The sequence below is a fragment of the Somniosus microcephalus genome, chromosome 14 (genome assembly GCF_052327205.1).
Source record: "Somniosus microcephalus isolate GS21.2 chromosome 14, FLI_Smic_1.0, whole genome shotgun sequence".
NCBI lineage: Eukaryota > Metazoa > Chordata > Chondrichthyes > Squaliformes > Somniosidae > Somniosus > Somniosus microcephalus.
In genome coordinates, this window is record NC_141000.1 from 101,599,623 (window position 1) to 101,617,238 (window position 17,616).

A 17,616-nucleotide genomic window follows, 5' to 3' on the forward strand; every position below is an offset into this window, starting at 1 on the left:
GATGAGATGACATTAAATGGGCAAACTTTGATAGGCCTTTTTTCATTCTTGCATTTTGTATGTTTCTTATGTAACTCTGTGCTGGAAAAAGGCTATTTAAAGATCAGGAATAAAGGTCGATTCTAATGCATGGTGCTGCTTAACAATCAAAAACTGGCAAGAGGTAGGTGAAACACATTTCATTATTCTGAATGGTATTAACTTTATAATTAATAATCCCCATAATAATATATTGCTTTTTAATATTAGTGTGTATTTCCCATTATTAGCTCATTCTTTAAGTATTCTAGCATTCCATTATTACAAGATAATTATGGAGAAAGAAGGCCACTTGGCCCATCTTAATTCATCCATCCTATACATTATAGATCCAAAATATTGCATAAGCCTATGAATATTGTTCTTTTCTTGCATCAGTTCTATATTTCAGCTGGGAGTGCAAAATTGAGGACAGATTGACCATTAATTGTGACTTTCTATTTTACAGTTATCTAGAAAATTAAAATAAGATTCTGTTTATGACTATTGCAGCTATCTCATTGGTCTGTGGTAACTATGTGATTGTTAATGTATTATTTGTCACAAGTTTTCCGATGAGCAATCAGATTCAACTGTTCTGCTTTCTCCTCCCAGCTGCAGCTCAGCCCTGGTCCCTCCATTCTTCAACTTCAGCCTCTGCTTTTTTGTGGCTCCAGCCTCAAGCTTGCTCCCGCCCTGATCCAACCTCAGGCCTTGTACTCAACAGCCTTCCCACTTCCTCCTAGCCCAGGCCTCCCTGCCCAGTTTGGTAGGCACAACTTACTCAGTTGGCTGCTATCTTGGTGTGTGCCTGGGCGTTAAAAAAAGATAAAGGGGGAAAGATTTGGTTGCTTTATGCCTCCTGTTAGCGCCCTACGAGGGCGCTAATGGGTCGCAAAGCAACTTGCGCCCGGGCGTGGCGATGTTTGCGCCGCTCGTGAAATTGACCAGACATTTTGGGGCAGCGCTAAACACTTCCACCACGATTTGCTGTGCCCGCAGGTCGTGATGTCAGTCGAGCGTGCAACGCCCCGGACCAGATATTGAGTGGCATCTCCTGCCTTCCCACCTGCCGCTAGCAATGATGGGTTGAGGGGAGCGTTTTGCAGTCAGGAAGGGACTGGGGGAGCGCTATTTAAAGGCGACCTCTTCCTGCCTTTTTTTGTTGGTGACATTTTTGCACCATGCATTCTGAGAGAGAGAGAGAGAGAGACTTCTGGAGAGATTCAACGCTGTGTGAAGGAGTTTTGGGTACTGAGCAGCACTTTGCAGGTTCATTTTGATTTGACCTTCCTTGCATCAATTTAGAAGAGACTATGGGGGCTGCACTTTGAGTTCTTTCCCTGGGCCTCTCCATTGTTCTTTCCAGCAGATTTGATGTACAGGTCTCTCCAGGCTGAGATTCAAGGCTGCAATGAGCAGGATGTGGATGGAGAGCAAGATTGACCCTCCCCTTTAAGAACTGGCCGGCGCCAGTGTGTCTGTGTTCCATTGCTGACTGACATCACATGAGCTTCGCCAGCGCTCTGAGGTAGCGCCTCGCTCCTCGGCGTTAGCACCTTGAGAGGTGTGTAGCGCCTGATTTAGCGCTCCAATCACCTCCAGGGGCGATAGAAGCCAAGTTTGCAGTCGGAGGTGATAATTAGCGCCAGGCGCTAAACTTTGCACCCAGCCGATATTTGCGCCCCAAACGGGGCGATACCGAATTTCTCCCCCAAAGGATAGAACATGAATAAACCAATAAAGGAATGCATGCTGGAGAATGATAGAGAGAGCAAGAGTTGGAGATAAACAGAGAAAGGAAACAGTGAGGCTAAGTAAGAAAGAGCGAGACATCAAGAATGAGAAAAAGAGTTGGAGGCAAACTGACAGTGATGACAGAGGGAAAGTATGTGAGAGGCGATGCCCTACAGAGAAAGAAAGTTGAAATTATTAAAAAGTGGGAGATGAATTGAAAGACAATTACAGAAACAGAATTACTGGTCTTAACTACATTGCTGTGGGGAAGTGGCAAGCAGAGACTCAGTTCCTACTTTTATCCTCACTTTAGATCATACTGTGTGTGAAGAAATGTCATGTGGTTCTACAGATTACTTATGAAGTCTCTTCTACAATAACTTGCCCTAAAAATTATGGAAAATCAACTTAACAAATTTATATGACTCCAATAATTCTCTTCTTCTCACCTGCACCTGGTTTCTGCTGAAAAATATCTTTTCCAATTTTTTCTAAAGAACGTAACTAATAATGAAACAACTAATAGTCCTGTGGTATGATGTGTGCAACTGATTTTACTTTCAATGTGCGGTCTGCACAGAGCGGAATTAAACGGAGTGCACGTAAACAGAGTGTTTCATTTGGGAGTTGTGGGGAGGACAATTTAATAGCGCTCAGGGGGCGTGTTTGGAGGCAGGTCCACTTTCAAAATAGCAAAGATGAACAGCGGGTAGGAAACCCGCTGTCAACCCGCCTCCACGTGAATCTTCCAGGTGTCGGGCCTGTCAGCGGAGAACTGACCCGACACCAAACGGCGGGGGAATACAATTCAGCTTGTTAAATGGCTTGTTAAGAACCAATTTAAGACTATTTTGAGGCTTACTTCTACTTTTACGTTCTCCCCCACGGGTTGCCCACTGTTCGGGGAACACTCCAGCTCAACCTGGTGTGTTTTGAGTCTGCTCTGATGTTTCTGAAAGCTGACTGCTGCAGGAGTGGTGTAAAGGATGCCATGTTGCAGATGGTGAGTTTCAGAGCACAGAAAATGTTGGTTACTGCATTTTTAATACATATAGGCCTAGAAATTCGGTGGGCTGCGCCACCAGTTAGCGCCTAAAGAGGGCACTCAGTGGCTTTAGCGCCACTGGCCACGCCTCCCGCGATATTTAGCGGGGAGCTAATGGCGGCGTTAGCCTGTTGCGTTACGCCGCCACCGATGACGTCATCGGTGTGCGCAGCGCCCCGCTACCGCCCTGATCGCGATATTTGTTAGTGCCCGCCTCTGTAACGCCAGTCGCAAATCGCGGCCGGTTCACAGGGCCTACCTGTGGCGGCAGTGGCGCAAATTAAGGTGGAGGTGCGGGTCGGCCTTTTTTTCTGGTGGCCGCCTGCCAGCACCTCCGTCCCCAGCCTCCTGATTCCCCCCCCCCCCCCCCCACCCCGGGCAGTGCCGGCTGTGTCCCGAGAGCCCAGCACTTCTCCTCGGTGCCGGGCTCTTTTGCCGGCACTCGCGATCGCTCATCGCGCTGCTGCAGGCCCCTCCCCCTTAAGAAGGGCAGGAAGGCCTGCAGTACCGCAGCGCGCCGTTCCGCAGCGTGTGGCGCTGCGGCACTTTGCGCTGCGATATTCAGTTTCAGCGCCCAAAGAGGGATGCGGGGCGCTTCGAGCAGCGCCCCGAGTCCCTCTTGGGCGTTCAAGATGAATTTCCGGCGGGCGCAACTGCTCCGATCGCAGTCGTAATTCCGGCGCCCAGGCGAGCTGGGCGCCCCGTTTGCGGCTCCACTGAATTTCTCCCCCATAAAGATTTCTTTAGCTTACAAGTTTTTAGATCCAACTGTATGTCCAGTGCCACCTCATTGGGAGAACCTCTCTCACCATTGACAGATCGCTTCTGTCACCTCACCTGCAGCTGCCATCTATTCCAGCAACATCGGAGCCATTGAAACAATCAGACCTTGGTCCTCCGAATCCTTCCACGATCAGCCCCAACACCAACATCACCAGGCACACCAATATCACCAACCTTCTCCACCATCACCTGATGCTGCACTGGACACCAAGCATCAGCCCCTGACAACATTGCTGCCCGGGAGGCCAGCGATGGCAGTACCATAGCCAGATTTTCTTCACTTGACAATGTAAACCCTGGCTGCCACATGATGCGCCAGGTTGACACCATCCCACACCAGCACTGTGAAGCATCCCTTTAATGTCCAAGCTATTCCATGCACACTCATCATTATAGCGGGGGGGGGGCGGAGGGGGGAAGTTATGTCTGAACAGTCACTGGAACTCAGTAAGACACTTCTCAATGTGCGCTCAGATCTGTCCAATAAGGGGCACTTTTGGAAAAAGAGATATCACTGTATGACAACACATTACCAGAAACTTCATATGGACATTGGCTAAACCTCTCAAGTGGCTTGTGTGCTGTTAGTTGGTATGCTTGCAATAGGATGAGGGAGTGTGAGGGGTGGCTAGTGAGATGGGGAAGTGATAAAGTAGGTAGAGCGGGTTGGGTGGAGGTGCAAGGTAAGTTGGTGTCCTGGGGAGGTCTCTTCCTCCCTTGGAAGGGAAGAGAACCTTCCTGCGTGCATATGGAGGGAGTCATTGGAGAGCCTGGGTGAAAGTGTTCACCTTTGTGCAGTGATTGTCAGAGTTTGCAGCACCTCAATGCTGTCAAACACTGACAGAACAACTGTCAAACTCCATGTGGACGTGGCCCCTTTAAGGAAACCAGCTGATGATGCAACATCAAATGATGTCATCAGATCCGCTTCCTGTTAGTTGGCTGGGAAGCCCGCAGGGCAGGCTTAACAAGGCCAATCAAGGGAAAATTACATTTACAGAGCGGCTGCAGCTGGGAGCGGGACTGGAACCCAGAAATCAGCTATCCCGCCACTATTCTGACGCCTCCATTAAATTTGCAGCCAAAGAGTCTGCAAAGGGATATCGACAGGTTCAGTGAGTGGGCAAAAATTTGGCAGATGGAGTATAATGTGGGAAAATGTGAGGTTATCCACTTTGGTAGGAAGAATAGAAAAGCAAAATATTATTTAAATAGAGAGAGACTACAGAATGCTGCGGTACAGAGGGATCTGGGTATCCTCGTACATGAAACACAAAAAGTTAGCATGCAGGTACAGCAAGTAATTAGGAAGGCAAATGGAATATTGGCCTTTATTGCAAGGGGGATGGATTATAAAAGTAGGGAAGTCTTGCTACAACTGTCCAGGGCACTGGTGAGACCATACCTGGAGTACTGCGTACAGTTTTGGTCTCCTTATTTAAGGAGGGATATACTTGCATTGGAGGCATTTCAGAGAAGGTTCACGAGGTTGATTCCTGGGATGAAGGGGTTGTCTTATGAGGAAAGGTTGAGCAGGTTAGGCCTATACTCATTGGAGTTTAGAAGAATGAGAGGTGATCTTATTGAAACATATAAGATTCTGAGGGGTTTGACAGGGTGGATGCTGAGAGGATGTTTCCCCTCATGGGGGAATCTAGAACTGGGGGCATAGTTTCAGAATAAGGGGTCGCCCATTTAAGACAGAGATGAGGAGGAATTTCTTCACTCAGAGGGTGGTGAATCTTTGGAATTCTCTACCCCAGAGAGCTGTGGAGGCTGGGTCATTGAATATATTCAAGGCTGAGGTAGAGAGATTTTTGAACTACAGGTGAGTCAAGGGTTACGGGGAACAGGCAGAAAAGTGGAGTTGAGGCCAAGATCAGATCTCATTGAAACATACAAAATTCTTACAGGGCTTGACAGGGTAGATGCAGGGAGGATGTTTCCCCTGGCTGGGGAATCTAGAACCAGGGGTCACAGTCTCAGAATAAGGGGTCGGCCATTTAGGACTGAGATGAGGAGAAATTTCTTCACTCAGAGGGTGGTGAATCTTTGGAATTCTCTACCCCAGAGGGCTGTGGAGACTCAGTCATTGAGTATATTCAACAACAACAACAACTTGTATTTATATAGCACCTTTAATGCAGTAAAACGTCCCAGTGAGCTGCACAGGAGTATTATAAGGCAAAAAATTTGACACCGAGCCACATAAGAAGAAATTAGGACAGGTGACCAAACGCTTAGTCAAATAGGTAGGTTTTAAGGAGTGTCTTAAAGGAGGAAAGAGAGGTAGCGAGGTGGAGAGATTTAGGCAGGGAATTCCAGAGCTTAGGACCTAGGCAACAGAAGGCACGGCCACCAATGGTTGAGCGATTATAATCAGGGATCCTCAAGAGGGCAGAATTAGAGGAGCGCAGATATCTCAGGGGTTGTGGGGCTGAAGGAGATTACAGAGATAGGGAGGGGCGAGGCCATGGAGGGATTTGAAAACAAGGTTGAGAATTTTGAAATCGAGGCACTGCTTAACCGGGAGCCAATGTAGGTCAGCGAGCACAGGGGTGATTTGCGAACGGGACTTGGTGCGAGTTAGGACACAGGCAGCCGAGTTTTGGATGACCTCAAGTTTATGTAGAGTAGAATGTGGGAGGCCAGCCAGGAGTGCGTTGGAATATTCAAGTGTAGAGGTAACAAAGGCATGGATGAGGGTTTCAGCAGCGGATGAGCTGAGGCAAGGGCAAAGGCAAGACAAGGATCGATAGATTTTTGGATATTAAGGGAATTAAGGGATATGGGGATAGTGGAGGAAAGAGAGTTGAAGTAGAAGATCAGCCATGATTTTATTGAATGGCGGAGCTGGCTCAAGGGGCCGAATGGTCTACTCCTGCTCCTATTTCTTTTGTTCTTATGTTCTTAAAGTCCAGGTAATGAGGCAAATGAGAAGCAATTAAGTATATGGGAGTTTCTTGCTTGATTAAGTTTTGCATTCAATTACAATTTATAATAATTGGCACTAAATTTTCCTGCATCTTACCTCAACATTCTTTCCTGGGAACAGTCCATGCTCTCCATTAGAGTTGATACCTTCATACCAGCCATTGTCTTTATCCTGAAGAAACAATTGCATCAGATGTGTAGGTGTGGCTTGTATTATTCTTTTAAGTTAAGGGCATAGTTTTGAAGAAACACCACCCTCTAAAGTGCAAATTGTATCTGAATAATGTAGATATTTATTTTTAAAAATACTTTTACCACATTCTATGCCTGGAATAAAGATGCTGGGGTAGAATTTTGACAGTGTTTCGCTCAGTTTTCGGCTGCTAAATGGTTGTTCAAACTATCAATTTCATGGTGGGACATCCCCCATTGTGCATGAAATGCAGTGTCCGCCATATTAGTTAAGGAGCTCTTTAGGTATCCCCGGCGGTGGCCCGAAATGACTGCTGGGGGTCCTGTGCTTGTATTAGGATCCTTCTGGGAAATTGATGCCTGCGAGCGTTTGATTCGATCATTCTTAAGCCTGCCCAGCAAAATATAGCACAAACACTCAGGAAGCAGGCTGCAACTTAAAGGGATCCTCACCTCCATTAAGGTAAGTCTCTGGATGGTCATTTTAGGTTGCTGGGGAGTTTTAAAGCCAATTTTTGGCTCTTTTGGTTGAGCTTGGGAAGTGTTTGATACTACAGAGACTGACTTTTGGCTGCGGCTGCTCTTTTTCACTTCATTGGCTACAGTAGGAAAAATGGGAACGTTGCTGGAATTGCCATTGAGGTTGCCACACAAAGAACTCAAGGGGACAGGAGGCCTCACAGGATGTGAGACTTCTGGAACAGAATATCATATCCGAACATAACAGAGGAGCAGTGTATGAGAAGGTGGTGCTTCAGCAGGCAGGCAGTCACTGACCTATGTCACCTGTTGCAGCAGGGATTGGAGCCAAACACCAAGGCACACACAGCTGGATAGGTTACGGCAGCCTGCAATTTCTACACCACAAGCTCATTCATGGGTGCAACAGGTAACTTCCATCATTGCCATCAGGCAGGTGACAGATACTCTCAGCAAAGAAACAGTAATACATCACCTGCCCCACCCAGGCTGCCGATCAGGACACCAGAGCTCTTGGATTTACCCGCATCGTTGGATTTCCACAGGTGTAGGTCATGATTGACCGCACACACATTGCCCTGTTTTATAACTGGAAGGGGTTCCATTCCTTGAACTTGCAGCTGATGTGTGATCATAGTCAACAAATAATGCTGGTCTGTGCCTGGTTTCTTGGCAATAGTCATGATGCGTTCATATTGCCCTAGTACTCAATCCCTCCCATTTCCACCCAGATTGATGTCAGCTTGGATCCTTGGAGACAGAGGGTTTCCCCTCTGCACCTGGCTCAGACGCAGACTGCCGATGCAATGAGAGCCACACAAGAACAAGAGCTCTTATTGAGCAATCCATAGGAGTCCTCAAACAGTCCCGAGTGATTCTCTAGGTTTGTTGCGGTTTGCTGCATGCTCCACAATTATGCCATCCAGAGGGGCCAAGCCTTGGAGCTGCCACAGAAGGAACCAGTGGAAGAGGATGGTGAAGAAGAGGCCAAGGATGCAGAGGATAATGAGGAAGACCGCGGTCGAGCAACGCTGCCAGCTGCCAGAACTGTAAGGCAACAAATTATTGAAGAGAGATTCTCTTGAGCAGTCCTTCCTCTCCCCAGCACACTAACAGTCTCATCTACTATCTGACCCAGTCCTTCCACCCACTCTTTGAATGACCTCAAACACTACTACCTCATGGGTGTTCCTCTTACTTACTTAAGAATATGAAGACCAACATCAAAGTCAAAAAAAAGCTTTTTACTCCACATCATGTGCATTCTGGATTAAACAAATTTTTGTTCTCTTAACACTGAAATGAAATAATTCGAGTGCAATTCCTTAGTGCCTAGCCTGCTCATTCTAGTGCTCCTACTAGGTGCTTCCCTGTCGCTGCAGCCTGGCAGGTGGAAGAATGCTGATCATCCACTGTGAGCACTGGAGATGGCCGTGATGGGTGACCTCGAACAACTCTGGCCCTTGAGGGCCCGGCAACTCAGGATAGATGAGAATTATTTTACGCAGCGAATTGTTATGATCTGGAATGCACAGCCTGAAAGGGTGGTGGAAGCAGATTCAATAGTAACTTTCAGAAGGGAATTGGAAAAGGAAAATTTGCAGGGCTATGGAGAAAGAGCAGGGGAGTGGAACTAATTGGATCGCTCTTTCAAAGAGCCCGCATAGGCACAATGGGCCGAATGGCCTCCTTCTGTGCTATATGATTCTATGAACCTTGGTCAGGTCATTAAACTTGTTCCGGCATTGCAGCCAGAAGCCAGAGTGATGCTCCTGCCACTGATTTACTCTGCCCACTTTGCCCACTGCAGCTTGCCTGGAGACCTTCCTCCTGTCTGGTAGGAAGTAGACATCCCTCCTCCTGCCGACCTCCTCCACCAATACATCCAAGGCAGCGTCCAAGAACCTTTGCAACTTCTCTTTTGCCTACCATTATGAGAAATCTTTAGTGACAGCTGCCTGCAGCCAAAGTGCACCTCCACTTTAAGAAGAGCAGGCTGCTTTTAAATAGCACCAGGGATGACCGATATTCCTGCAAAATGCAGGTACGTAAATGATACATCGACATTAGTGTGTTTTAAAATGAGATCATATCATGTGGTTAAGCCGAAACGTCTCAGTGCATTTTTGGTGGGTTAAGCTGAAAGTGCTTATTAAATGGTTAAGCATGTAAGATTGGGCAAAGGTCACGTAGGTGTTCCAACGCATTCCATTGTCTATGTGCTAAAAAGCCTGATCCGATCTTTTAAATATTTTTTCTACATCAAACATATATGTCTCTACTCTTCATTGAGTACCTTGATCCAATTGCTTTTTGAATACAATGCAGTCAGTATTTACTAAGCTAGGCAACAGTCCATTTTTAGAAGCTAGATTTTCCAATTTGACATAAGTTCAACCAGAAGTTGCCCAGTGTGCAAATTTTCAGTGGTCGTGAAAGGCACTATATAAATGCAAGTCTTTCTTTCTTCCTTATCTGATCTGTAGTGTATTGATCCCATGTGAATTTTTGTCTAATTATGATATGATGGGTGGGAAATATCTCTCTTTGGGAGCTCACCTGTTGGATGATGGAAAATCATGTGGTGTGACAGCATTTAAAGACTTGCAACAGCTAAAAGGGACCAGCATCCAGAAATTTCAAACCAGGGAAACAAGCAAGCTTTTACACCAGCATGTTTCAAAGGAGTTGAGTTGTCTTGAGTTATAAAGAAGGATGCACTTTGGTCAAAAGTAAAGTGCAACCCATGTTAAAAGGCACTGAAGACACAGCAGGTATTGTTCATTTTAATTGCCTAAAATGCCAACTAAATGGTTCCTGTAAACAGTTGTACAACCAGTACTATAGTACTGGGGCAAGGAAGACAAACAGGTCAAAATGGAGGCGACAAGCTAGCCTTCAAATTAAAGAGTTTCATAAATATTTCCAAATCAAAAGAATTTTAAAAGAGAATGAAAATATTTGTAATATTGGGCTTTTTATATATTCAGGAACAATCAGCCAGAGAGAACTACAGCTGTCAGAAATAAGCGCGTACGCACTCAGAATGAACAGATGATGGTTATCCACCAAGTAGGGCTGGAGCACAGGAGTCACCGAACTAGCAGGAAAGCAACAAAGTCCCCAGCATCCATGGTGTTCCATCTGCACTGCTGAAATCTTACCAGCCAAGGTCTAGAAATGTTGAGGCCAACTTTATCCTAACCTGCCAGGTGGGAAATGGGCGCAGTTCGACTGCCCACTCTTCACCCCACCCGATTATACTCTCTACTGAAGACAACTTAAACTTAAGCGAGGTGTAAAACAGACGGTCAAACTGAATGCGCCCGTTTCCCACCTGGCGGCTTAGGTTAAAATTACCCCCGTTATGTTAGAAGAACAAACAGGCTTTTGGCCTGACAAATCTAATACAGGCCAAATACAAATGATAGGGATGATTCTGCAATCCTGCACTCCAAGAGGGAGCATTGGGGCTACAATGCTGTAGGCCTATATCTGGCCTATGTTCCTTGTGAGCATGGGTTCCATGCTGGGAATATGGAATCACTCCTCATATGACAACTACTCAAATCAGCACAGGAATTCAATAAGCCTGTCTTCTACTGTTCCACAGCTCTCAAGCAAGCATATGATAATGCATGGAGAGAAGAACTGCGGAGATTGCTGCTAAGCAGCAAGGATCGGCAACATGCACGTTCAATAGTGCACGTTCAATGATATAAACACAAGCATTGGACGAGTTCAGTATCAGCATAATATGACAAGAGATCTACCATCAGTTAGTGTTCACAGTGTTGAAATAACAGCCAGCAGTGAGGCTACATACCTCAGCAAATGGTAAACAACAACTATAACAAAGAGGTCGGACCCTCTGGATAGATGCAGTGAAAGGAGTCTTTGCCTCACTTGAGGCAAAATGGCACAGACATCGCCTAGTGGTGATTGTACACATTAGACGATTGTTACAGCTCTTTTTGCCCCAGCTGACCATAACCATTTGGATGAAAAGAGGGACCGATGTTTAAAAATGTCTAGAAAATGCATAATAGGTGTTACCCACTGTGCATTACTAAATGTTGACTTATGATAAAATTATCATGTACATTATTTTACGCTTTGATTGCCGAAGATTCTTTACCTGGTTGGTAACTGTAATAACCTCTCCTGGTATTAGAGTCAGTTCACCCTCTTTGCGACGTTTGAAGATGCATCGAACCACTGCCTAAGTAAAGAAAGTAAGTTAAGTCCAAAGTATCCAGTTCCTGCAGCCTCCAGAGTTTCACTATGGCTCGGCATGAAGATATAAAATGGTAATATGTTCATTAATTCTGCTTTAATTTCCTGTGCAACATCATAGGATTATAAGTAACATTTCTTTATTTTGGGCATAGATTCAAGAACATTAGAATATAGGAACATAGGAACAGGAGTAGGCCATTTATCCCCTCGAGCCTGTTCCATCATTCAATGAGATCATGGCTGATCTGCGACCTAACTCCATATACCCACCTTAGCCTCATATCCCTTAATACCAATAGCAAGAATCTATCAATCTCAGATTTAAAATGAACAATTGATCTCGCATCAACTGCTGTTTGCAGAAGAGAGTTCCAAACTTCTACAACCCTTTGCATGTAGAAGTGTTTCCTTACTTCACTCCTGAAAGGTCTGGCTCTAATTTTTAGACTATGCCCCCTAGTCCTAGACTCCCCAATCAGCAGAAATAGTTTCTCTCTATCTACCCTATCTGTTCCCCTTAATATCTTGAAAACTTCGATCAAATCACCCCTTAACCTTCTAAACTCCAGGGAATATAACGTTATGTAGTTTGTGTAATCTCTCCTCGTAATTTAAGCCTCGGAGTCCGGGTATCATTCTGGTAAACCTACGCTGCACTCCCTCCAAGACCAATATGTCCTTCCTAAGGTGTGGTGCCCAGAACTGCTCACAGTACTCCAGGTGTGGTCTAACCAGGGTTTTGTATAACTGCAGCATAACTTCTACCCCGTTGTATTCTAGTCCTCTAGATATAAAGGCCAGCATTCCATTCGCCTTTGTGATTATTTTCTGTACCTGTCCATGACATGTTAATGATCTATGTATATGGACCCCCCAAGTCTCTTTGGATCTCCATTGTTTCTAGATTTTCACCATTTAGAAAGTACCCTGTTCTATCCTTTTTAGGTCCAAAGTGGATGACCTCACATTTGCCTACATTGAAATCTATTTGCCACAGTTTTGCCCATATGCTTAATCTATTAATATGAAGAAGGGATAAATGATCAGAAAGCAGATACTAAGAACACAGAGGGGGTAATTTTCAACTGCTGGTTGCCTGTTTCTTGCTGAAAAATGGGCAGCCAGCAATTGAATATTCGGAAGGGGGGAGCAGCTCGGCTTCTCCATTGATGCCAAAGGGCCCCCCCCCCGATACAATTTTCAATCGATGCATTCAGAACATGTGCGAAAACCCGGAACTTGCAATCTGTCAAGCATGCGCGCCAAAAACACTTTCGCTGGCGCAGAGTTGGGCTATTTGCCCAACGACTGCCCTGCGAATGCCCACGAATCACTTACGCCTGGTAAAAGCAGGAAAAGAATCATAAATTAGGAAGTGAGTTGCATGACACCCTTTCAAATGTTAACTATTTAGCAATACACCGTGTACCATGGTGCTGCCTTTCAGTATATGAGTGAAGTAGCAGCATGAAACATGGGAACCAGCCTTCAGTTTAGAGAAGGCCATCAGCTTCACTCTACCTGACTCACTACATGCTCTCAATGCCAAGAATTTCTAAGGTGGTATTCTTGGAGGAACTCAAGGGCTTGATGTAATGTGGTCCTTCTCCAGTGCTCTGCTCTCTTTTCTTATGTGCTGCCTTGACCTACAAGTCATAGAAGTGCTGAAATGCCGCAAGTGTCAGCACAAACAGTGACACCCAAGGGATGATGCTGCAACCCATTGTGTTTGTGAGTCCCTGAACATGCATCTGGGTTTCATCAAAAGAAGTTTTTTTGTGTGTGAATCCATTTAAGATGTTGAGATGCAGTTGGAACTGGTGCCCTGCTGAAGTAAGCATTCAGTAGGCTGTTGGGTAGTCTCAGTGCTTTGCATGGGACAGGAGTCAAGTGCAACAGTGTGCAAGGAAACACTTTGTGACATGCATAAATTACCCATCGACTTGGTCTAAGGTACTGATGGATTGCTTTGCTTTGACTATTTTCTCCGGGTGCCTCTGGTAGTTTTGAACAAGTTGTACCACTGCCACTGTTACCACTCTCCTGTGGAAAGAATCCCTTGATGTGCGAAACTGGATCACCTACCTTTCCCCACTTCCTATAGTAGCAGCTCTATTCCAGCATCAGAGGATTTGAGGGTTCTGCCTAGCTAGTGTCACGCTCCTGGATCCAAAGCAGGAAGCGGTTTAATAACCTAATCAGGGCAGGAAAGGTGAGAGCAGTGGCACATTCACCTACATCCTGATGTGCGTATCACCCCAAACCCCTCACTCTGCCTTCTCAAGCCTACTGCAGCTCATCACTCCTCACACCCACTTACCTTGCAGGAGCACCCATCCCTCTCTGTCTATGCACTTCCTCACATCCCCACCCATCCATTCCCCACCGACACTTGCCTTCATCCTTAGGCAATATCATGCCTCTCCCTCATAGTCACCCTCGACAAATGCTCTCCATCCATCAGGTGAACAGACAAGAAAGCAGCTGTGAGTACTGAGTGCTTACTGGCATATTTCCCTGCGATTGCTTCAGCCCCCCAATTGCCACTGTGCACTCGCCTTGCTTTCACTGGCGAGTTCCAGGAAGCCCAGGAAACCCGAAAACCCAAAGTTAAACTGAAAAGTCGATGTCAATATCGCTCTAATTGCGCGATTAATATACTGGCCCGGAATTTGCGGTCAGCGGAGAAGCGAAGGCGTTCGCTGCCGGCCCCGAAGTACGCTTCGCACGAGGATCTCGCAATCCCTGTGTCGAGAACTTCGGGTTTTCCGACCTTCAACTCAAAAGGACTGTAGTGGGGATTCCCTTGTGTGAACAATCAAAATGCAGAATTCTCAGAGGAAGTGAGTAAGCTCTTAAAATTCTAACTTTTTAAAATAGAGAGAGCAAAAGAAAGATTGGGGCTCTCACGTGGGGAAAAGGAAAAACTGAAATAAAGATGGACAAACTTTTTTTTTTAAATTAGAATTATTTTTTGTAAAGTTTCTTAATTTTTTTTATTTGTATTAAAATGGGCAAATTTCGGAGCTGTCAATGACTGACCGCAACTTCAGGATTTCCACCTGCGCCTGCACCAAATCCCGAAGTTGTGGCCAGTTTCACAGGCGGAATGACGGCGAATGCCGCCAGTTCGCCGTCATTCCGACCGCAAATTCCAGGTCAACGTTAAGTGGCAACCCGCCTCTCCCGAGGGGGGTGGGGGGTTGGAGCTCGCTTCCCGAGGCGCTGTCACAAACACCCGCGCTCTTTCACCTTAAAATCCAGCAATATCTCGAATAATAGTATTCCAAACATTGGCACTGCAGTGGATGTTGGGAGCGGGCGGGAAGAGCAGTTGATACATTTCTACCCGTTTTCCAAGAATGTGGAGAAAGTCGTTTGACTGAATGAAAGTGGGGAGATATTCACAATTAAGGATTTATTCCCATATCCTGGGGAAAGGGTCGAAAATGAATAGTTTAGAACTATGCAGTTTTTTTAAAAAAAATCCTGTTTGGATTTCACATGCGACACAACCATCTGGATGGTGAACTGGCCAAATAACCTCACAGCATCGGACACGATCAGAGGAAACTGAACTCCTCCTTACACTGACAAGTGCCTGCCCCGCCCGTGGAAAGTTTGCCTAATGCTAGCCTTTAAATGTCACCGCTTAAGGACGAGAAAACTCTACGTTTCAATCCGCATTTAAAATTGCACTAAAACCTTCTGATTTTTTTTTCAGATGTCCAGCGTCCGCCGTATTTTGCATTTTGTTTTCAAATTGCACTCGTTATTTGGCTATTCCCAGAATTTAGAGGGGGTGGGGGGAGAGAATCAGTCTCAAAGGCACCGGTATATAACTCGCCACTGCGGTCTGCCTCGGAATGTGCGCTCGTTCACATCCGAAATTCACTCAAAAGGTCATTCTTAGTGCAACACCTCAAACCTTTAACAAATTAAATCAATCTCCGTCATATTTGCTTAGCCCTGTCATCTGCTAAACACAAGGAAACCTGATTTGTTTTAATTATAATACTTAAACGTTATCATTCGATCTTCTAATGTACAGCAAGGGTCTAATTCATCACACATTGATACCTGGGACAGAAGTAAAATCCCCAAGCGTTTCTCAAGTCCAATGAAGATATCTTACTCCAGCGAGTGATTTACTCCAACTCACACCTAGTTTTAGAAAAATAATTCCGACGAAGGGTCATCACCTGAAACGTTAATTCCACAGATACTGCCTGACCTGCTGAGTGTTTCCAGCATTTTCTGTTTTTATTTCAGATTTCCAGCATCCGCAGTATTTTGCTTTAGAACAATAATATTTGCTCTTTAATTAGATTGCAAGTCAACGTTACAGGACAGCCGTTACGTTCCATTAAAAGCAAAAGCCTAATTTGTCTGGTGCTTTTTAATTAACATTTATGTTTTAAGCCATAACCAATGTACAGATCTAAACACATTTCCCTAAAGTATAAAACGGACTGCAATTCTGGGCGACTCTCACTTCCAGGGTAGCGAAATGAAAAGAGTGACATTTTCCCCATTAAGTTGGACTTGAGTGAGAAAGCTCAAACTGTCCCGACCGATAGATCTCCTACCTGCATGGACATTCTTGCCAGGTGCCCCAGGATGTAACTTGGAACACTGATCTTTAACGGCAGCAGAGAGAAGTGGCTAAATTGCTGTGGAAATGGAAGCTCGCCTGCTCATCCAACAACGTCACGTCATTCGCTTACTGTCAACTTTCTTGTTGTTTCCCCAAAGGCAGTGCTGTCCCTGATAACGGTAGGATCTACCATCCCCTGCTGGACATCAATCAGTATCGTTTTATAAGATTCGGTCTGGCTGACTGATCATCCAACTTGGCAAAGACCTCGCATTTCAAATTCTAGCGTCAACGTAAAAATAATAGCATTCCGAGGATAAATTATACATTAATTCCTGTAAAAATACAAGAGCCGATCAATTTAGAAAACGCTTTCAAACTTATACTTAAAATTGAGTTACACAGAATCAATAATACAGATATATAACAATAATAATTGGAGCTATTCTGTTTAATGCTATACATTAGGAGCAAAGGGACAACTTCCAGTAAATGGAAAGCCAAACAGAAAGAGGGAGTGAAAATATTTAGGCTGTATCTGGAAAAATAGCTACAAGAGTTTTCCACCATATAGCACATGGGGATGGGGACACTTGAAGATACTGCGTATTATTCAGAGCAGGTGGTCAGATTCTTGAAAACAGTACTTACACTTTTTCACCAGATGATATTTTTTGGCATTATTCTCAGGCAAAATAAAAGAAAACCCATGTATTTTTAATGTCCTGACGAAGGGTTTCGACCTGAAACGTTGATTCTATTTCTCTCTCCACGGATGTTGCCTGGCCTGCTGAGTTTTTCCAGCACTTTCTGTTGTTATTTCGGATTTCCAGCATCTGCAGTATTTTGCTATCGTATTTTTTTCTGTAACTGCCTCAGCTCCTCCCCGAATCCACATTCTTTGTTATCTTTTTTCTGTTTGCCTTCTGCTGTCTCCTCTCTCTACATGTCTTTATATGTTAACATAAAAGGGAACCCAAAAATCTTCTACCAGCATGTAAACAGTAAGCTGGTAGTAAGAGGCAGGGTGGGGCCTATTAGGGACAAAGAAGGTGATATATGCTTAGAGGTGCAGGGCAAGGCTAGAATACTCAATGAGTACTTTGTATCAGTGTTTACTAAGGAGGTGGATGCTGACAAAATATTGGTAGAAGTGGAAAAGGTAGAAGCAATGGAAGGGGTGAAAATTGATAGACAGGATGTACTAGAAAGGCTGGGTATGCTTAGAGTGGACAAGTCGCCTGGTCCAGGTGGCTTGCATCCCAGGTTACTAAGGGAATTGGGGGAGGAGATAGCGGAAGGGCTTGCCATAATTTTCCAATCTTCCCTAGATGCGGGGGAGGTGCCTGAGGATTGGAAAATGGTAAATGTGACACCATTGTTCAAGAAAGGGTGTAAAGACAATCCTAGTAACTACAGGTCGGTCAGTTTAACATCGGGGTGGGTAAAGTTTTAGAAACAATAATCAAGGAAAAAATTAACAGGCACTTGGAGAAGTTTAAGCTAATTAAGGAGAGCCAACACAGATTTAGAGTCATAGGCCTAGAAATTGGGTATAGCCCCGCTTGAGGCGTTAGAACAGGCGCTGCGC

General features: G+C 45.1%; 1 protein-coding gene across 1 annotated transcript in view; it reads right to left on the reverse strand.

Annotated features, from left to right (window-relative positions):
• Positions 1 to 16,335, reverse strand: part of LOC147107770 (sorting nexin-9-like) — a 113,755-nt gene extending 97,420 nt beyond the window's left edge. The window contains exons 1-3 of the mRNA XM_086007069.1: positions 16,018 to 16,335; positions 11,328 to 11,411; positions 6,615 to 6,689 (exon numbers count right to left, since the gene is read on the reverse strand). Coding sequence (XP_085863195.1) covers positions 6,615 to 6,689; positions 11,328 to 11,411; positions 16,018 to 16,029 — 171 coding nt within the window. The 5' untranslated portion in view covers positions 16,030 to 16,335. The remainder of the gene's footprint in view (positions 1 to 6,614; positions 6,690 to 11,327; positions 11,412 to 16,017) is intronic.
• Positions 16,336 to 17,616: the final 1,281 nt, after the last annotated feature.